General features: G+C 48.7%; 1 protein-coding gene across 1 annotated transcript in view; it reads left to right on the top strand.

The window, feature by feature from the left end:
* The window catches only part of LOC119391816 (fatty acid synthase), a 169,801-nt gene that overhangs the window by 40,500 nt on the left and 106,733 nt on the right, over nucleotides 1-22,568 (top strand). Inside the window, exons 2-4 of the mRNA XM_049415410.1 lie at nucleotides 2,983-3,309; nucleotides 20,738-20,938; nucleotides 21,252-21,374. Of these exons, the coding sequence (XP_049271367.1) occupies nucleotides 2,983-3,309; nucleotides 20,738-20,938; nucleotides 21,252-21,374 (651 nt within the window). The remainder of the gene's footprint in view (nucleotides 1-2,982; nucleotides 3,310-20,737; nucleotides 20,939-21,251; nucleotides 21,375-22,568) is intronic.

Genomic DNA, 22,568 nt, shown 5'->3' with positions numbered 1-22,568 from the left:
ATAGCATGAGAACAGGACAAAATATAAATATTAGCAAAAATCACGTCGTTTAGTAGATGAGGTAATCTTGAGCACATTTGAGACCCGTAGTTAGTACGAGATTGTGGTACCCGCCAATATTCTGGCCTTCTAGTATTATAAGCAGCTTCATGCTTTGTCACGTCAGCCATCGTATCAATGTGTGTAATGTTCTTTTATTGCTCATTTTTGTGCGGAAGGACTAAGCGATACGTAACAGAGCGATTAGTTTCGGTATCATAGATCCTGAAATAAAGTGCTGATGTGAAATCATATGGTTTATTACAAATAGCCCGAGGAGCCTTTTTTCGCTGAACATACAGCCTGTTTATATTGGTTTCGGAAGTTGTTCCCCTGACTACGCAACAATAAATTAAATGGCTTAAAAAAAGTGAAGTGTGTAATATGAATTTGATACAACGAGGAAGTTAGTTAAAGGAATGAAGGATTCCAGTGATTTGCGAAAGCTTAGCCACAAGAAAATCAATAGTACTACATCAGGTCATATTCTGATTAAGCATTACGCCTAACGGTTTAACAGAACTTACCCGCTCAATTTGGCATTATTTAATACTACATCTTCTTCAAAAGTAGCACGCGTATTTTTCGTGTCACATAGCACCGCTGTTGTTTTTCCGGGATTAACGGTGAGGCCGTTAAGTGAACACGAGTGCAGTTTATTCAGAACTGCATTCGCTGTTGTCAATTCGGCTGGGCTGCTGTATTTGAATAATAACGTAGTATCATCGGCGTAGATCACATAGCGCGTGTTAATGACAGTGTTTACAATAACATTACCAAAAATAAAAAGTAGGGGCCCTAGATTCTGCCCTGTGGTACGTCTACATTAACTGACCTAATTTGAGGTTTAATACTATTGATCTGTGCACGCTGCTCTCTATGACCAAAAAAAGACCTCATTAAATCTAGTGCTACGCCATGTATGCCATAATCACCTAGCCTACTGAGCAAGAGTTTATGATTTATGTAGTCGAATGCTTTTGAAAAATCAACACTCCCAATGTCAGCATGTGCTGTTCACAATTGCTTAGAAGTCCTTTTGTTCGAGGAGAGCAAGCTGTATTGAGCTATTTTTGCGGAAACCATACTGATGTTGAGTTATCAGGCGGTGTTTATCCAGGAATTCAGATATTCTAAGAAATATAATTTTTTCCAAACCTTTCAAAAAATAGAAAGGATACAGGTCTAAAATTAGACAGTATGCTACTGTCACCTTTTTTAAAGACCGCAACTACTTTCGCCATCTGCATTCATTGTGGGAACGTACCAGAAAAAAGACAAATATTGTAAATATGTATAAGTATAACAGAGCGATTATATCTATAACGAACTTTACAAGCTTGACTTTACTACTATCCGCGTCACAGGAGTTGCCATCACTTAATTTGAAAAACACTGCAACTACTTCTGAATCGGTCGTGAGACGCAAAATAATTGATTGCTCACAATTCGATTTAATGAAACGGCATGCATCGTCATTTACATTGCAGAGAGGAACTTTATTAAAGTAATTACTAAAATATTCTACCTTCCTGTCGTCGGGTAGTTTCACTCAATCTAAAATTATACATATGCCTGCAGCTGGACTGGGCACTCTGTGTTTAACAAGGAATTGAGCAAACGCCATGTTTTATTGCTGCCATGGCCGCAAGATGAGAATGCTTTTCAGTAATACGAAGGTTTTGCTGCGCGTAGTTCTTTAGTTAGGCCGTTTCGAAACGACTGAAATAGTTTGAGGTCATCTGGATTGCGTGACGTGATAAAGTTGTGAAATAACCTTGCCTTTTCCTTAATCTACTAAAACAGTTCACGTGTCACCCAGGGTTTACGCATCCTCGACGCATTAAAAATCTTACGATAAGAAGGAATCGGTTTATCGTAGTAACGAGTGAACGTTTTCAAAAAAAAAAGCAACATAAGCGGTTATGAGGTTGCAGAATGACAGATAGGTGGGCGAGTTAGTTTGGTTTCATAATGAAGGGAAAAGGGGGGCAGCTCTAGAACGAATACAAAAGACGAGATTGAGGCGGGACGTGCGCTGTCTGCCTTCATCTCATCATTTGCATTCGTTCTAGCGCTGCACCCTTTTCTCTTTATTTTGGTTCTGAGGTTCATTAACGTGCATCGGAATCTAGCTACATGAGCCTCTAACATTTCGCATCAATCTAAATGCGTCCGCCATGACCGGGATCGAACCCGCGACCTGCCGGTTAACAGCCGAGCACCTTGCACGAAAAGCTCAAATTGGCACTCGCGCAGGAGGTGGTTCTCTCTAGACTTTTCGTTTAGTGGCACGCCATATCCAAAGGGGGCGTAGCCGCACGAGGATTAATAAGTTTTATGTATAGTATACTCATATACTGGCAATAGAATTGTATAATCACTAAGTCATGCAAAAAGAAATAAATCGAGGCTCCTCAGTCTTGAAGATTAGGAAAAACATAGCTTAAGAAGATATGGGCGAGCCAGTCAAATATCGATACAACGGATGCCGACAGTTATAACACCGATACAGGGATACGTTGGCATGAATCAAGGCAAGTTAAGGTCATGATTCTATGGTCGGGTCATGTGTTATGCGTAGGTCAGGTAAACGATGGCCCACCGGAGCAACAGAAAGGGTGGGAGGGGAAGACAAACCCAGTAGGTGATAACACAGCGTTGGGTGTTGTAAGGAGATGGAAAATACAAAATCATCAGCAGTAGCCTGTCGGAGGAACACAAGGATACATCGAGACAAATCAGCAGCTTAGTCTCGTGTGGGAAAGAAAACACAAAGATGATTATTGTAAATGTTTACCCATGAATCAATTCACGACTCACATGACGAGAGAACGAGTGTGACGAACTTGCCATTACTTTTCTGACTTAATTAGTGAGTCAAAGATGTTTTCTGTCGAGCCATTTCGATTCCGTTAAAATATCGCTCGCTATTGTCCTTAGGTCACCTGGGTCTGCCCAGGCGTCATGGGAAGATCCGAGACCTCTCCAAGTTCGATGCTCTGTTCTTCGGCGTGCACGCGCGGCAGGTGCACGTGATGGACCCCCAGTTGAGGCTCTTGCTGGAGACATCGTACGAGGCCATAGTGGATGCCGATTACGACCCGGACACCCTGCGTGGTCGAAACGTCGGTGTTTTCATAGGCTCATCCGAATGCGAGACGAGATGTGTATTCGAGGCGGACGTGAAAAATATCGACGGCTACGAGACTCTTGGCGGCAGCCATTGCATGTTCTCGAACAGGATTTCATTCTGCCTGGATTTTCACGGTATGAGCTGTGTTGTTATCATCATTAGGCCTTATTCTGTGTTTTTGAATGCTAACGCACAAGCTTTCTGAATGTGCACGACGTTAAAACTAACGCGGACATGCGAGCAAACAAGAAATGTCGAACTGGGTTAGCTGGACCCGACCGCGAACGTATAAAACTTGAGTCAACTATTTACATCTCAGGTTTTTATATTCAAAGGGTTCGGCCTTAACTTCGACAACCACCTGTCTAAATTTAAATGTCTCGTTGCGTCTCAAATGCGCGCGCACACACACACACTCAAAGGCACGCTTGAAAGATTTTTACCTAGTCCTATACGAAAATACGGCCACCGTCGCCTGAAGATAACTCATGTTCTTGTGCTTAGTGCTGAGCAAGGCGTCACAGCCTTTGAATTACAACAGCGCGCCTCCACCTTATGGTATCTTCTAAATAAGCACGCCTGGAAATGTGGGCCTACGGTTGAAAAGGTATCTTTTGTGTAAGTAGGAGGTGGCATCTTATTTCCCTTGCGAAACACAACACATAGCCAAGGACGAAAACTGCTTTAGGGGTGGCTCATTTACGCCTATGCCGAAGGCTATATTGAGACTGTCTATTTATCTGTTGACATTATCTATCGCTTGCACCTCCTTCTTTGCATACTGCGACGTAAGGAATGCTTCCTCTCACACGCAACGTACCATTCGCGGCCATAAGTGAAACAGAAATAACCATAACCTAGCAAAGAGAACGTGGCTTCAGTTGGATATGAACAAACAAGTGGGAGAGTAAGCATGGACCACTTGAACTACGGCTTGATTATAGAAGAATAATGTCTTACCGCTACGACTGAAGTAGCCTGGTTCCCCCAACGGTATACCTCCCGCACCCATACCTCTCATATTCTGTGGGGCTTATGAAAAATGTGGCGCCATCTGAGGGTGGCGGCTTGGTGGCGGATTTCGCGCGATAACAATTGTCATCTGAGGGTCGTCGTCGTCAAGGCTAAGCGCGTGCCGCGTGTACACAAACGGCACACACCCATCAACCTGCGGCGGATGTTCACAATAACGGCTGTGTTGCCCAGATAGAGGAAATTGTGATGCTGAAGAAAAGGAAAAGCTTTGCAGGGAACTTGCCTTCCATATTGCTTCTTGTTCTTCACTGCCGACGAAAAGCCGCACAGCCCTCTCGGGCTCCAGCCCCTTCTCACGCCGTGTTTGCGTTCGCCGTCCTTAGGAAATGCGGTATGTTACAGCACATCTGCGCTGATAAGGGTATTTTAGCAGCACTGGTTTACCGTACCGTAAGCACAAGAAATGCCGTGCCGAATTGTTCGGCACGTCGCTATTTTAATCTGTCACAAGCGAGTGCTTAAACCGTATTCGAAAGCAGCGTCAAATCATGGCCTCAATCGAGCTCGCGTCGCGACACAAGACGCCAACAACGACCGCTTCTCCAAAACGCACAACCCTAAGGGCCTATCCACGCGCTCTCCGCACAACCGCACCGCACACCCGCCCCGCTCGAACGGCCGAGAGCGGCCGCCCCTATTACGTCACGAAGAGTGGTTCTTAAAGGAGTCCTGACACAAAAATTTTCGCCCCGAGTTTTTTTGCTGCAGTGTGTTGCTGGGGGCCTGTTATTCATAACACGGCACATCGTTTGCTGCAGCGCGCGACAGATAATTAATTACAAGCTCCTCATTACCGACACAGCCTCAGTTTCGGTTTCACAGAGCTCCAAAAACGACAAGCCGCCGGGTGCAACTATCACCAACTAGCGAGTGAAACGCTCGGTCACGTGATCACACAGAACAGTGACGCATATCCGCGTGGTCTGTCGTCGTCGGGCTCATCGTCGTCTGATGGCGTCGATTTTCTTTGCGGTGGGGATGGAAGGAAGTTTCGACGTGGCGAATAACTTCAGGTTTGACCCGCTGGCGAGGAGCGATTCGTCGGGAAGCGCGTCAAAACAGAAATGGCGGCTATGACGTCATTATAACTTGTACCGGCTGCAACGGTTACGTAGGGGAAGTAGGGGGGTCACCTCGGGTCACCTCCGAGGGTGTCAATGCACTAGGTACGGCCTATAATGCTGGATCGCGCTCGCGAACTTCAAAATTCATCTAAAATACCTTCCAAGCTTTATTCGCTGTCGATATTTTGCAGACGGTACACGCACGTACACGGGAATCGATCCAGCAGGCTATCTCGGCCGCGAAATTTTGTGTCAGTACCCCTTCAACTTTTGCAGCCGCCCGGTCAGCTCGCCAGGCTCACCTTTCTTTGGCTGCTCGAAGGCGCCCCGGCGCCCGTCTTAATATCCAACATGGCGCTTGCTCGAAGCTGGCGAGAGGCCTATCGCTGCAGCGACGTGAAAAAACTGCGGATTTTATCGTTGTGATCATCATAGCGCTATACACTCCCGCGGAGATGTTCAGCCAAGGTAGCCAGCTCGGTCGCACTTCCTGGCCCAGACTGCGCGTAGGATCGTCAACGGAAACGAAGAAACGGACGCACTGCATAAAGTGTGTTGTGCTGATGCGAGTGTCGTCGTTTCATGTTTTTTTTTGTAACGTCCGTCATTCAAGTGTAATCGCAAAACTTTAGAAGATTTTCATGAAGTAATCATGCACCATGCTAAGCAGGATATGCGTTAAGTGCGCGCTGAAGTGAAAAGTGCTCAATCCCAGGAACAAGTGTTCGCGTCGGGTGTGTTGTGTGCATGCCGTTTGTCGCGGCAAACAGCAGTCGAGCCGAAGCTTCAGTCACGATCATACGATCTGGACGGTCGTTTTACTGCTCCGTCATTGATGTCATTCGTAATGTGCCACATCGTGCGAGTGTTGTTGTGCCCGATGGTATGCGCTGTGTTGAAACTTCTGCGCACCGTGTCACATCTGAGCAATTCTGTCAAATGCTGTGAAGTGTGTCCAAGAGATGGAAATCGGGAAATATTTAGAAGCGAGGTGCTAAGGTTCCAATTTGTGTGGTTGCGTGGATGTGCCCTGAAGTGCAGCTTGCGTACAAGCCATTCTCTTGCAGGTAGTCTAACCCTTTGAGAGACGCGTTGTGATCAACGTTTTATAAATGCGTGAAATTTACATAATTTATTGTCAAGGTTACGTAGACCAAATTAAAGCAAGTGGAAGTGTTGCGATAAGTTAGGATGTATTTGAGAGCAGTTGTTATTGGAACAGAAATAATTATGTGATTACTGCAAAATTAGTTACGCTATATATTTTCGTAGACTCAGTTCATTGACCACTCAAGTTACAAGAAATGTAATTAAAAAACTGATTTTTAAAATCCTGCTGAAATGCCCCGCGACCCTCTCGTTAAACACGTGGCTGCATTTACCAAAGCTAGTTCGAGTAGAAAATGTTTTAAGCAGGCGCAGACAAAAGGAATGCCTAATTTGCCAATAGCTCAGTGTTTGTAGTCTCTTCCTTGCCAGTAGTGCGGAGTAATTGAAAAAGTAAGCCTCTTCTCGAAAGGAGGACGCCGTGTCGTAATGTGCTAAAATACTTTCTCAACGAATTGGATGAATACGACTATGATTCGTCGCTCTTGTCGGTGGTAGACGATGTGCAGTTGACCAGAGGCAGCCGAAGGAACTTGTCAGGAATCCTGCGTGTCGATCACCTACCCTTGGCAGTTGTTAAGGCGTTCTGGACAAATGAGAATGGGAGAACCTTCCAAGTGGCATACCCATTACATCCAGCATGATGTGCATGTTTGCATGAGGAAGATGTCGCGCAGCTTTCTAAAAAATCCGGCAGATCCCACGCACTGTGACAATCGATGTAATGCAAAGCAGCCAACAAACACCTGCATGCAACATTTTGTTTGCTTATAGTAAATGAACTCATTCATGTCATGACATCTAGTTCACTGTATATGGCATACTTGTCTTGCATTTTGCTTGCGTATATATACACGCACACATACAAACGCACGCACGAACAAACATAAAGTATGGTAGAACTACCCCCCCAAAAAAATTCTGGCTACGCCCCTGCTTGACTGGACCACCGGCTGTAGAAGCCGCCCGCTGCGCCCTCGGTCATGGACGCAACTCTCGTCGTCTTCTTCTGTCCTCTTCCCATCTCTATGTCCCTCTCCCTATTCCCCTGCAGACGCTAAGACGTGCTCTCATTTAGGGTTGCAGAAATAGCGTCTTTTCCTTTCCTCATCATTTCCTCCTCCTCCTCCCTTAGCCGCTTGCGTCATGTCAACGCAGCGGCATAATGTGGCTCATTTCACTACTGCTAGCGGTCGTTTTTCGGAAGTTCGTTGAACAAGAGGGCGAGGTTGACCCACAGAGAGTTGCGACAGGTCAGTGTTGCCGGGTAACATGAATAACGTGTTCAAACTGCACTCGAAAGCAGGCGAAATGTGGGGTTAAATAGTGTTCGTATTGCCGTGGGCGAAACAAGACAGACGACCACGAGTCGATGTCTGCCCCTGAACCAGAGCAGCCAGAACGCTCTCTTCTTCACACCCAAACGTGTATGTGCCACAGCGGGATGGTATGTGTCATTGCCCCATCTCCGAAAGAAGCATCGTCTCGATGTCGTATATGAGGGCACACGCAAAATGAAGAAGGATACTATGCAACGAAATAATTGTGTCGTAACGCAAAATAGCACAGTCTGCTGCTGTCAAACAATCAGTCAAGTAACAGGAAAGAACAAAATGAAAAAGAGAAAACAAGAGGACACGTTAAGTCGTCAATGAAGTCAATGTCACTCCACAGTCGAGTGGCAGCGGGAAAAGTACGGTTTCAGCCTAGAAACAGGGATGACTTCAGTTTGTGGAAGGCGACGGCAACGACTCGAGGTGCCTTCTGGGAGAACCTCATAAGTAACGTCGCTGAGACGTCGTACGATCTTGTAAGGCCCGACGTAGCGGCGCAGCAGCTTTTCTGAACAGCCGCGCTCTCTGCTGGAGGTCCACACTCAGACTTCATCACCAGGATTGAAAGTAACTTTTCGGTGACGAAGATTGTAGCGGCGTGCGTCTGCACTTTGGCGACACTGAATACGGAGTCGCGCGAGTTGACGGGCCTCCTCGGCGCGCTGAGCGAACATCGCAGCATCCGTGTAAAACATTCCTAGGTTGTCGGAGAGGAGCATGGCGTTGAGCACAGTGGTGACTTCTCGACCGTAGACTAAGCGAAAAGGGGGTGAAACCTGCACTTTCCTGAACAGCACTATTATATGCAAAAGTGACGTCAGGAAGGACATCATCCTAGTTCTTGTGGCCAATGGCTACATACATAGACAGCATGTCTGCAATCGTCTTGTTCAGTCGTTCAGTCAGCCCGTTTGCTTGCGGGTGATAGGCCGTTCTTTTGCGATGTTCCGAGCCACTTAACCTCAAGACTTCTTGCAGCATGTCTGCGGTAAAAGCTGTCCCACGATCAGTGATGGCAACAGCTGGCGCTCCGTGGCGGAGGACGACGCTGGTAATAAAAAAATGGGTGACATCTACTGCGGTAGCTTTTGGAAGGGCCTTTGTTTCGCAGTACCGTGTTAAGTAATCGGTAGCGACCACAATCCACCGATTTCCAGAAGACGTGGGGAATGATCCCAGCAAGTCCTTGCCAATCTCACGAAAAGGCGCCTTCGATGTACCTATTGGTTGTAACGCTCCCGCTGGTCGTATAGGTGGAGTCTTACGTCGTTGGCAGTCGCGACACGGGCGAACGTAGTGCTTCGCTGTCTTCGCGAGACGTGGCCAGTAGTGGGAACGTCGAGTCCGTTGCAACGTGCGCGTAAAGCCAATGGGTCCGGACGATGGTTCGTCGTGACAAACACGTAAAATGTCTTCACGAAGCGTGGTTGGTTCAACTAGCAGGTATTTAGCTTGCGTATGTTCAAGTTCTTCTTGTAAAGGACTCCATCCCGGAAGCAAAAGGAGGCTAGCGGGCGTGCGAAAATTCGAGGAGGGTGAGATGTGCGTCCTTCGAGGTAGTCAATCAGTGGGCTGAGCTCCGAGTCGTCACGCTGTTGCTGAGCCAAGTTGGTTGCTGACACGGCAGAAATAAAAGTGTCGTCGTCTTCAAGGTCAGTGTTGGCATTTCCGACTGGCGCACGTGAAAGACAGTCAGCGTTGGTGTGTTTCCGCCCAGCCATGTGTACGATGGTTACGTCGAATTCTTGTAGCCGAAGGCTCCATCGTGCTAGACGACCTGAGGGGTCCTTGAGATTCGCGAGGCAACAAAGCGTATGGTGGTCGCCAACTACCCTCAGTGGGCAACCGTACAAGTATGGCCGAAATTTTGTTATGGCACAGACAACAGCTAGGCATTTTTTTCTGTAGCCGAATAGTTTTTCCAGCAGGTGAAAATGTTCTGCTCGCATAAGCAATCACGCGCTCTAGGTCATTATGCCACTGAACTAATACGGCGCCTAGTGCGACGTTACTGGCGTCTGTGTGTAACTCTGTGTCAGCGTTTTCGTCAAAATGACCCAGTACAGGCGGAGCCTGGAGATGGTTTCACAGGATGTCGAAGGCATAGCGCTGATCCTGACTACAAAGAAACGGGACGCCGTCTTTTGTGAGTTGATTGATGGGTTCAGCGATTATTCGAAAAAATTTTGACGAAGCGCCTATAGTACGCTCAGAGCCCTAGAAATCGGCGTAGGTCGCGCTTATTTGTGGGCACGGGAAATGCGGCGACGGCAGTGCTTTTTTCGGGGTCTGGGCGGATGCCGGCATGGCTCGCAACGTGGCCAAGGAATTTCAGTTCTTCGTGTAAAAAATGCCACTTCTCAGGTTTGAGAGAAAGCCAAGCTGTTCTAATTGCCTGAAGGACTGTCTGCAGGCGCTGGCCGTGTTGCACAAACCTGTCTGCGAAGATCACGACGTCATCAAGGTAAACAAGAAATGATTTCCATTTGAGCCCTGTCAGAACGGAATCCATCAACCTTTGAAAAGTAGCTGTAGCTGAGCATAGACCGAAAGGCAGGACCTTAAACTCGTAGAGGCCATCAGAACTAATAAAAGTCGCGGTCGCGCTCGTCAACTGCGATTTGCCAGTAGCCACTACGTAAATCCATGGAGGAAAAATATCTAGCATTGCGTATACGGTCCAAGGAGTCATCTACTCGGGGTAGAGGATAAACGTCTTTTTGGTGAACTTGTTCAATTTACGATAATCGACGCAAAAGCGCAGCGTACCACCCTTCTTCTTTACTAACACAACTGGCAAATCCCAGGGACTGGTCGGTGGCTGGATGAAGTCGTCTTTAAGCACCTGCTGAACTTGGTCGCGTATAGCGTCTTGTTCCTCTTGTGACACCCTAGTGGCCTGTTGTCAAATGGTTCTTTCGGTTGGTTCGGTGATAATACGATGCTGAGCAAGCGGTGTCTGTTTAACCGTCGACGTTGTACCGAATCAGTCTTGCAATGGGCCGACTATATGCAAAAGGCTTTCTCATTGTGCTGAGGGTAGACTCTGGTTTACGTCGAGAGTGCTCGTGAAGTCCTCGGTAGAATGCTAGAATACCATTCTATAATAGTTCATTCAAGAATGGTACAATGGACTCCTGAAGTCTTCTAACATGGCAGGGACTGCGCGCCGGAAGAGTCGAAGCATGTCCTCGAAAAACATTGAAACTCTGTCGTTCCGCCGCTGATTCCTGCACGAGATGGCTTGTTCAGCTCTCTCCTTCCTTTCGGCGTTGCGGTACGCGTCGCGGAGCTGTCGACTAAACTCTTGCCATGTCACAAAGGAGCCCTCGTTGTTCTCGTACCACGTTTTCGCAGAATCTTCCAATGCGAAGTAAACTCTCCATAGCTTGCGAACATCGTCCTATTCGTAGATGCTAGCAGCCCGATCAAAGGGGTCGAGCCAGTCATGAACATGTTCGAAAACGTCTCCATGGAATGGTCTTGGTGTCTGTGGCGCATGAAGAACATGCGCGAGAGGAGAACAATCGGCATCGTTAGTTAGAGTTGCTGTCTTGTCGTCGGAGTCCTCATTTTTTCGAGTCTCGATGACAAGAGACCGAATTCGGGGGTAATCCTCGCAGGCGGCGGCTGCTTCTTGCTCCGCGAGATCTAGCTGTCTCCAAGGTGCTAGGAGTGACGGCTGACACTTGGAAGCCAAGGTACATGTGCCCAGCACCTTCACCAGTAATGTCGCGGGCGAAACAAGAGAGACAACCAGGAGTTGGCGTCTGCCCCAGAACCAGTACAGCCAGAACGTTATCTTCTTCACACCCAAACGTGTATGTGCCACAGCGGGATGGCATGTGTCAGTATGGCACCAATTCTGAAAATAGACATTAATAGGCAGGTATAGGAATTGAGGCACAAACACCAGAAATAGGCACTTATAGGCACTATAAATACACTATAAAAGCCCTTCTTAAGCTACAATTCATGCGTATATATCACAGTGGCACGATATGAACGCAAGGAAAAATATAGACATTTGTATAAAATCCGGTCTCTAGTTATGAAGAACGCACGCCACGTATTGAAAGCGGCATTGATATTTTTATGAGCTTCTTATAATATGTACGAAGTTTGAGCTCTCTATTGTTAACGGTTTTCGAGGAAAAAAGTGGGACATGTGTCACACTGACATGCGTACCACTGGCCTATGAGTGTATCAAAAAAAGTGGGAGATATGTGCCCCCCTGACCACTGAAAAAGAGTCGTTTCAGGAAAAAAAGTACTATCATTTTTTATGTGAACTTGCTGCTGCCTTATAAACCACAAAGGAGAGAGCCTACAAATACCTACTCTCTATCACAAAAAAAACTCAACTAACTATCCATCTACTTGCTAACGGCACTCGAGCAGCGGACGTGGGTACTGGGCATGCCAGCAACGGTCTAATTTTTTGTCCGTGGAGGAAGCTCGACTGCTTCCTCCACGGGAAGAGACTTCCCTGCGTGAAGCAAAATGAAAATTTGATACTGCAATTAGGTGCACACAATGTTATACTGGCTACGCTTTCGAAAACATATTGCTAAAAGCTTGTGAACTTTGTAGCGAACAAATTTTTGAGGAAACTCTATGGGTAGAAACGAGTAAAACCACTATAATTGCACATTTAGGAACTCGTCAGTATGAAATAAACTTTTCAAGCATACTGCTCGTACTGAATTGGGTGGAAAGCGCGCAAATATCTGATAAAAAAGAGATACAGCGCGTGCAAGCGGCATGTTTCGTTGGAACTCATGTGTGTGGTGGCATCTTGCGAATGCCATGAAAACAACAACCAAAACCGCTTTCTAGAACGTCCACGCGCTCGCACTAAAAATCTGAAAGTAATTGACTCAGTGGCTTTGATCTAAAAAATTTGAACATGGCGAAGTAAGAAGTAGGACGTGAGCCCCACTGCCCCAAAAAGAATTAGGAAGCCCTGCAATAAAATTTTGCCTGCTGGGTTTCATGTGGCAACCTTTACCTTTTGTGATTCTGAAGTGAATGCAAAAGGAACTAGCAAAGTTGACGCAAGCAAACGAAACTGCTGAAACACATACACATTCAAAATGAAAGCAGGCGACGCAGCCCCCCTCTTCCCCTGGTGGCCCTTCGTGCTCCTTACGAAAGACGGGCGGGCCCATCATGAAGAGGCCTTTCCTCTCTCTTTGATGGGCAGTCTACGGCAGGCCTCGCACGCGAGGTGATGTTATCGCATGCGCCCTCCGTGCGACAGAGACGGTCGGTTCGTTTCATCTCCGATTCAGCCGCGTTTGTCGCCAGCGCTCGCGCGCTCTTTCCCGCGGGTAGAATGCGCGGGGCAATGTAATCAGTTTGGGCTTTATGCGGAAAATGATGGTGACGGCAATGGCAAGAACTTAAAACTTGAAAACCAGCGCAAAGACTGGAAGAAGAAAAGGCTGACCTTTACTAAAGAGGTGCCTCAGAATAATGGAATACAATTTCTATAGATTTCCTTAACGTTTCAGAAGACCCACGTGTGCTGGCAGTATCCTCATAGATCATCAAAACCGCTGTTAATCTCTTCGTCGAAGCACTCGAAGGTTGTAAAAAACGGCATCGCCATGTCTTGCCTTAAGTCAGCCCTCATCAAGTCGTGTGAGCACAAAATGAGTGGTAGCTTTAACGCACAGGTTACGCGTCTTTAGGTGTAGAGTATCCTCGTTATGCAGTAGCCACTGTCACTGAACGTTTCAAGAAGTCCATTATGTCAGGTCCGAGCATGGTTGCAGAAAGCGATAGGAAGAAACGTGTCGTAGGTATACCGTACATTCGTTGCGTGTCTTACAGGCTAAAGAAATTAGGAAGTAGACACGAAGTTAACGTTGTTTTCACGGCTGCCAATAAGCTAGGTAAGATTTGTGCCCCTGCGCACAGGAAGAATGAGCGAGTAAAAGACAAGAAGCGGACCGATATTTGTTTCGTAAAACACACCAACAAATTCACTGATTGCCGTGCAAGTGTGGTGTACAAGGTCCATTCCAGCTGCGGCCGCTTCTACGTAGGACAGACGGGCCGTTGCATTAACCAGAGATTGTTGGAACATAAGAGATCGCTAACAGGAGGCTCGCCTTCTAATACATCTTTGCATTTTCGAGATTGTAAGTGCACGCCAAAATTCGAAGAATGCACAGTGTTGTACCGGCACAGAAATGAAGAAACGCGCCTGATGATTGAAGCATGGCATTCGAGAGTACTGGTAGCGCATGTGTGAGCCAACCGTCGATTAACTTGCATAAAGACGAAATCAAATGCCTTAACAGTTATCTTCCACGTAGACCCCCACGCGTGCCGGATTGGTAGGTTCGCCTGTTGCATGGGCATGCGAAGATAAGTTTTCGTGCCGTCTTTCTTTTCCGCCGTTGTACGTCTCTTCAGTTGTTAGTCGGCGTTTGTGGTGTCCTGACTGCTTTCTTGTGTCTTTGCACGCCCTGTCTTTTTAGAATGAAATTAGCTGCTCGAGAGTGCTCCCAGATGGAAAATTGCCTGCTCTAAAGTGCTCTAAGATGAAAATATTTGCTGCTCCAAAGTGCTCCAAAATGAAAATTTTGCTGCTACATAAATTGCTCCCAATCAGAAGTCCGCGGTAGCATCACTGGCCCTGGGGATTAACGGATCATGTGAGCTGGGGATAAAAAGTTCATTCGAATGGAGCGTTTCAGTCGACGGACGGTTCTTCCGGCGAGGTGCAACTGCGGGGACTAACGGTTTCCTGGTAAGGTGTAAATGTGAGGACTAAATTTTAGTCTATTGAAGTGGTCTGTGAGGACTAGCTACTTAGGGAGTAAGGGTTTGAGCAGGTGACGTTAGCCCTTGAAGTGATTAATAGTTGTGGCAGCCCCATTAGTCCCCAAATGGACGAACCACACACCCTTTTGCCTAAGAGTGTGCACAAGATACGCCTGCCATGCTCATCAGAGGCGCACAAACGCCAAACAAATTGAGGCATTGGCGGAAGAAAGCCGCCGAAGCTTGGAGTTTGGAGTCACATTATATTGCCGCGTCCATATTTGTGTCTGTCTATACGCTGGCGACGACAAAGAAGACAACCGGTGCGCTCGAGAGGCGCAGCGGGAAAGACTGAAAAAGAAGACGTTCTTGGCGGCTGCACGCCTTCAGCGCTATCTTGGAGTACGTCACGCCGTACGCCTTTCTAAATAAAGCCCCCGTGTTTTATAACCCGCGACACTGGTGGAGGTGCTTGGTACCATCGCCTCATGATCGGTACTCCTGTGAGCAGCCCTGCATCCAGCCCCCCGAGACCGCCACGCGTGGAGACGCCTGTACACCGCTCAAGCCCTCGCCTGCAAGGTCTGAGACCATAATTTGGCCTTTTACAAGGACCCCCGCTGCCGACAGCCACCCCTGCTCAAGAAATGGCGTTTTCAAGAAGCCCTACGCAGGTAACGGTCCAGAATCTTCGGATTCCCGAACCATTTCACGGCCGCCCGAACGAAGATGCGGAAGACTGGCTTGAGGAGTTTGAACGGGTAGCGAAGTCGAACCTCTGGAGCCCCGACGAGAAGCTCTTCCACGTATACTTTGCCCTTGAAGACGGTGCGAAGACGTGGTTCATAAACCGCGAGGCAACTCTGACAACATGGGACGAGTTTTGCCGTCGGTTACGCGATACCTTCGGCAACACAGACCGACGTGAAAACGCACAACGCCTTCTTGAGTCACGCATCCAACAGCTACATGAAGGCGTCGCCATGTTTGCCGAGGATATGGTGCGTTTGTTCCACCGCGCTGACCCCAACATGTCCGAGGCTAAGAAGCTAAGCCATCTCATGAGAGGCGTCAGAGAACAGCTGTTTGTTGGTCTCGTGCGCAATCCGCCGACAACAGTCGACGAGTTTATCAGGGAAGCCACCGCAATAGAGCGGGCGCTGCAGCAACGGTACCATCAATGCGATCGCCGAGCCACCGGTGCACCTGCAGGTGCCGCAGCACTCACTGCGACCGATGAGTGTTCTCTACGCTTACTCATTCGACAGATCGTGCGCGAGGAGATTGCAAAGGAGAACGCAAGGTGCACATCGCCGTCGCAATCGCCGCAGCAGCAGGAGTTCACGGTTGCGTCCGTCGCTGAAGTCGTCCGCCAGGAACTTCGGCAAGCGTTTGCCTCTCCCGAGCCATACCCTGATGCGTCGTTCCAGCCTAACGCATATACCTACGGCGACGCTGTACGTCGTCCATTGGCTCCAAAACTATCGTACCAGCCGGACGCATACAGCTATGCAGACGCTGTTCGTCGACCGTTGCCCATGCCCGCGCCGCAGTACCGCCAACCGCCACCTGTTGCAGCCTGGGCCCAGCAGGATCCCATAAGGCGACCTCAACTGCGCAAGACGGATATATGGCGCACTGCGGATCGTCGGCCACTGTGCTACAATTGTGGAGAGCCAGGGCACATTTACCGTTTTTGCCCCCATCGTCCAGCTGGGTACCGCGGAAGTGCACCTGCTGCTACGCGCCGACAGTTTTGTGAAAGCCGCGCCCCCATCGACGACGACCTGGCTGGCCGGCAGGAGAGCTCCGCTACCTTCCGGACATGCTCGCCATCCCCGGCTCGTTTTGCTTCACCGAGTCGCCGTAGTTTTGCTGACGCCGTTAGAGGTCGGTCTCCCAGCCCACGGCGGGGAAACTGAAAGCAGCGACCTCTGGGGGGAAGGTTGCAGGTCCTCGAATTGCCGAAAATCCCCCATTGTTGCCGCAACGTGAGAACGACGAACAAGAAGATTACGCTGAGAAAACTGTGACTGCCGACCTCACCGTGACAACTGATGGGCTTGAAGTGACGGCCTTAGTCGACACTGGCGCAGACTTTTCTATTATAAGTGAGCGACCGGCAGGCGAACTCAAGAAAGTCAGAACGGAATGGACGGGCCCTTATATTCGAAATGCTGGAGGCCAGGTAATGACGCCTTCAGGCAAATGTACAGCAAGACTCATGATCGGGAATAGAGCTTTTGTAGCCTCATTCGTGATCCTACCGGAGTGCTGCAAACCTCTGATACTAAGAATGGACTTCTTAAGGGAGTACGGCGCCGTTGTCAACATACGTGAAGGCGTGATAACATTTGCCTCTGACAATCCCGTGACCTCGGACGCAGACCAAGATCCCAGGGCGTTACGTGTGGTAGACGAAGACGTCTGTGTGCCGCCGCTGTCGTGTAGTCTTGTTTCCGTCAGTTGCAGCGTGCAGTGTAATGAAGGCGCCATAGCCGAACGTGTAACTGCCCTTCTCTTCCGTCAAGGTGTTGCCATCGCTCGCGGCATCGTCAGCTTAGTTGATGGCCGTACGGAGGTGCTACTTACCAATTTTACGAACGAGCGCCGGCACATTGGTAAAGGCACTGCTGTGGCATACCTCGAGGAACTCGACTACTCTTACGACTGCCTTGCTATGCAAGGGGAAGCAACGGCTCGTACAGCACCGCAGGCACCAGATGTCGACATCGGCCCAAGGTTAACGCCCACTGAAAAATGTCGTCTTATGGAACTTCTTGGCCGGTTCAAGGACTGCTTTTCCTCGACGTCACGAGTGGGTCAAACGCCGCTGACTAAACACCGTATAATCACGGAAGAGACAGCAAGACCCATCCGACAGAACCCATATCGCGTCGCTCAGAAAGAACGTGAGGTCATACAGCAGCAGGTCAAGAAGATGCTAGAGGATGATGTGATCCAACCATCAAAAAGCCCCTGGGCATCACCGGTGGTACTCGTGAAAAAGAAAAATGGCAGCTTGCGTTTCTGCATTGATTATCGTAAGCTCAACAACGTTACGAAGAAAGATCTTTATCCGCTGCCACGGATCGACGACTCTTTGGACAGGCTACGGCATGCGCGCTACTTCTCGTTAATGGACCTTAAAAGTGGATACTGGCAAATAGAAGTAGATGAGCCTGACCGAGAAAAGACCGCATTCGTGATGCCTGATGGGCTTTATGAATTCCTCCCTGAAATGAAAGTCCTCCCTTTCCGTTTATGCTCGGCCCCGGCCACATTTCAAAGGCTCATGGATACCGTTCTATCCGGTCTGAAATGGAAAACGTGTCTTGTGTACCTTCACGACGTGATTGTTTTTTCGGCCTCGTTTGAAGAACATCTAAAACGGCTGCTGTCTGTCCTTCAAGCCATACGGTCCGCAGGACTCACATTGAAACCAGAAAAATGCCACTTCGGCTTCGAAGAACTTCTGTTCCTGGGGCATGTGGTCAGTCAGGAAGGTGCCTGACCCAGATAAAACTGCAGCCGTCGCAAAGTTCACAAGGCCTGTAGATAAGAAGGCGGTCCGACGTTTCCTGGGTCTTTGTGCCTATTACCGGCGATTTATAGCGGACTTTGCGCACATCGCCTCTCCACTCACCCGCCTCACAAGGGAAGATATTGCGTTTGTATGGGGCGAAGAGCAAGAAGCGTCGTTCAACGAGTTGCGGCAGCGTCTACAAACTCCGCCCGTACTCGCTCACTTCGATGAGGATGCACCAACAGCCATCCATACAGACGCCAGCAATGTGGGCCTCGGCGCTGTTCTTGTTCAGTGCCAAGATGGTGCGGAGAGAGTAGTTGCCTACGCTAGTAGAACCTTGTCCCGTGCTGAGTCCAACTACTCAACAACTGAGGAGTGTCTGGCTGTCGTTTGGGCAGTTGCAAAGTTTCGCCCGTATTTATATGGCCGCGCTTTCCAAGTGGTAAGCGACCACCACTCCCTGTGTTGGTTGACCAACATGAAAGACCCGTCTGGACGTTTGGCACGCTGGAGCTTACGGCTGCAAGAGTACGACATACAAGCCGTAGTCGACATACCGTAGTCTACAAGTCGGGAAGGCAACACTTAGATGCCGATTGCCTATCAAGATCACCGATTAAACCACCGAGCCCACAGGATGATGAATGCGCAGGCTTTTTAGGAGTTGTCGATGCGGCTGTCATCTCCCGGCAACAGCAAGACGATCCGGAGCTCAACTCACTAATCGACTTCTTGAATGGACGAGCCACGAATGCGCCGAGAGTGTTTTCGAGAAATTTATCAGCATTCTGCTTGCGTAACGGAATTCTCTATAAGAAGAATTTCTCATCAACAGGCAAAAGCTATCTGCTGGTAGTTCCGGAAATCCTCCGCAAAGAAATTTTGCAAGCCTGTCATGACGAAGCCACGTCGGGCCACCTCGGTTTCACAAGAACATTGACACGTATCAAAGAAAAATACTACTGGCCAAGAATAGCAGTGGAGGTGAAGCATTACGTGCGAACATGCATTGACTGTCAGCGGCGCAAGGTACCACCGGTCAAACCCGCTGCGCTTTTACATCCCGTTCCAGTACCGGAAACTCCGTTCGCTCAAATTGGCATGGACCTTTTGGGCCCATTTCCAACATCGGACAGCGGTAACAAATGGGTTATAGTGGCGACGGACTACCTCACCCGATACGCCGAGACCAAGGCGATTCCGAGCGGCACTGCAGCTGAAGCGGCCCGGTTCTTCATTGAGAACATCGTGCTGAGACATGGTGCTCCCGCGGTCGTGATAAGAGACAAAGGTACCGCGTTTACAGCCGAGCTGTTGCGCACTGTGCTTACGCTCAGTGATACAGCGCATAGGAAGACGACAGCTTATCACCCACAAACAAATGGACTTACGGAACGACTGAACAAGACTATCGCCGACATGCTTTGCATGTACGTTGACGTGGAACACAAGAATTGGGACAGGATTTTGCCGTACGTCACATTCGCGTATAATACAGCACGCCAACAAACAACGAAAATGACACCGTTTGCACTGATTCACGGCAGAGGCGTAACTACGATGCTTGATGCTATGCTGCCTCATGACGGTGATTCAGAGACGGACGCCGCAGATTTCACTGAGCGCGCCGAGGAAGCAAGACAGCTTGCCCGCGTCAGAATAACTAGCCAGCAAGAACTTGACGCTCAACGGTACAATCTCCGCCATCGATTCGTCACCTTTAAGCCCGGGGAAAGAGTCTGGGTTTGGTTCCCTGTACGACGGCGAGGCCTCTCGGAGAAACTTCTGCGCCGATACTTCGGACCCTACAAGGTTCTGCGCCGCCTTAGCGACGTCACGTACGAAGTCGTCCCTGACGGCTCTTCTTGTTCAAAGCGCCGCCAGCATCTGCCTGAGACAGTGCACGTGGTACGCATGAAGCCGTACTTTTCTGAGTGATGTGACCGCCCACTCGCTAACTGCGCATCGACTGCTACTTCGTGAGCATCGAGACGATGCTCGCTCTGGAGGGAGGGTAATGCCGCGTCCATATTTGTGTCTGTCTATACGCTGGCGACGACAAACAAGACAACCGGTGCGCTCGAGAGGCGCAGCGGGAAAGACTGAAAAAGAAGACGTTCTTGGCGGCTGCACGCCTTCAGCGCTATCTTGGAGTACGACACGCCGTACGCCTTTCTAAATAAAGCCCCCGTGTTTTATAACCCACGACAATATTTAACTCTCAAACGGTCGTTAAATGTCACGTAATGCAAAACTTCCGACGTAGTGAAACTGCATTGTGGCATCATGATACGTTTGTCAGAGGTGGTCGTTAAATTAAACATGTGCAGCCTTTTGCTCTAACATGGCGTAGTGATTTTAAAAGCGGGGGAGTTTTCGGAGGTTATGAGCCACAAAAACCCCAATTTTAGCTTACAGCATAGCTTCAGCTGCTAGATTTTCTGCGCCGAATGTGAGATTAGAGGAACAACAGAAGGAACGCGAAGCGCCCGTATGGGTGCTTGTCAGCATCCTCTACTACCTGCACACGCTCCGACTCGTTTTATAACTTGTAATGGTGCCTTTTTATGAAACTGTCAGTCAACCGTAATGCCGTTTTGCGAACAGTAGGGTGTTAGCGGTGACGGTGATAGGGATTGGAGAGATCAAGTGGAACAACAGTCTGCCACGGGAAATACATCGCAGAGCCATCCTACCTTTTCGCACTTTATTTCAGGCCCCAGCATGACAATTGACACTGCCTGCTCATCTTCGTTGAGCGCGCTGAACGAGGCTGTGCTGGCCCTCCGCTCCAAACGCTGCAATGCAGCCATCGTAGGCGGAAGTTGCCTTACGTTGGATCCCGCATTATCACTCATGCTAATGCGCCTCGGCGTACTCTCCAAGGACGGAAAATGCAAGGCTTTCGATTCACAAGGTAAGCCAGTATAATCGCCGCCTATAACGATGTTACATTATAAAAAGCCATACAGACTAGGGAGTATACCGAAAGCAGTTTAAGGTGTGTCTCGTAATTAAGTAAAGAAAAAGACTTAATCGTAACGCAGCGAAATTGCACAAAGTTATATTCCTTCTTTCGGCTATGAGGATTCGATGTATAGAGGCGGTATGCTTGCTATTTCACAGGCTTGAAAGTGGTTCTTACACTCGGATCTTCGCTCATTTTTGCCTATGTTATGTGAAAAAAGAAAAAAAAAGAAATCAGTCAATGTTTTCATTATTGGTCGCAGGCGATGGATACGCGCGCAGCGAAGCTGTGGGAGCATTCTTTCTTCAGCGACCGTCGGCTGCCCGGCGAGTATACGCCAAGATCATCAATGTCAGGGCAAACACGGATGGTTACAAAACCGAAGGTAGGTGCTTAGGTAACGAAGCTTGAGCTTCCCTTGTTTCCGGCGAAACGGGGGTGTCGTCGCAGTACTAATCGGCACTCTGCAGATTCTGATAACGCAATAGAATCACAACTGCCTTGTCAGGTGGCGAAACGGCCGTGAGCTTTTCACGGAAAAGAACAAAGGATGATCAGGACAAGCTTAGTGCAAAGCGCATTGAAAATCGTGCAACTGTGGTTGGATGAGTTTCTACTACATTATTTGGAATTATAGCAAATACCCTGCTATTCTCAGTTAAGGTTATCCAGCTACCGATAAACTGGTATCAGTTGTCGTTATGCAGAAAACAATAATCGTTTCGCTAAACTTGAGCAGTTCGGAAATCCCGTCCGTTTTCTCATATAAAAACGTGGAACTGAGCGATTAGGAAGTGAACGAATCCATGTGCGCTAGAAATATCAGCTGATGTACTGTTGTGACGATACGCGACAAGCGTAAAGGAGGTTGAGCATATATAGCCCACATACACACAAAAAAAACACCCAGAAGGAAATTTTTCCAAAGCGTGCGACCGGAGACCCGAACCTGCGACCTTGCTTTGAGGCGCGACACGTTAAACGACTCGGCCACGATCGCACATATTTCTGCACGCTAACAGCGAGCTATTTATATACACCATTGCCCGTTGGTCGTACGCAGGTCTATGAGGTGCTTCAGCGTGGCAGATGTTTGTTCACTATCACCCGCTAGATGGTGCAAAGAGCCAAAGGGCGTGCTATAAAGAACATCGCCCCGCTCGTCTTTCACCAAAGTTAGGCTGCGCGCCTCCGACCCTGTACTTTGATCTAAAGGGCGTGGTCGCCCGTGCTCCCGCGCTAATCTTTTGAGGGCGGTTCAAAAGATAGCTGATAGCTTCGTACGTGTTGTACTTTCATCGCAAAGTTTGCATTGAAGCCACAGACCGCACGAAGGTTCCTACGCTCGCTGCAGCAGCCGTGTTGGCTAAAGGAGTGCTCTACCAGCCTTTCTTCATACGGCATTGCAATTTGTTGCTATGGCATTCATTGCGTCGCCCTTGTGGCGAAACTGTGACTTTTTGTATGTTTGCCCTCTACCGAAATTGCTAACGCCAATTGAGTAGCCTTCTAGCATGAGCCCCGCTGTCCGGCGCGTAGTGTCGCAGACTTGTGTTCAGCATGACATGGCAGGAACTTT

This window comes from Rhipicephalus sanguineus, chromosome 4 (assembly GCF_013339695.2).
Source record: "Rhipicephalus sanguineus isolate Rsan-2018 chromosome 4, BIME_Rsan_1.4, whole genome shotgun sequence".
In the NCBI taxonomy this organism is placed as follows: Eukaryota; Metazoa; Arthropoda; class Arachnida; order Ixodida; family Ixodidae; genus Rhipicephalus; species Rhipicephalus sanguineus.
Note: the sequence above shows the minus strand (reverse complement) of the source record. Positions and strands in the feature narration are given on the sequence as shown.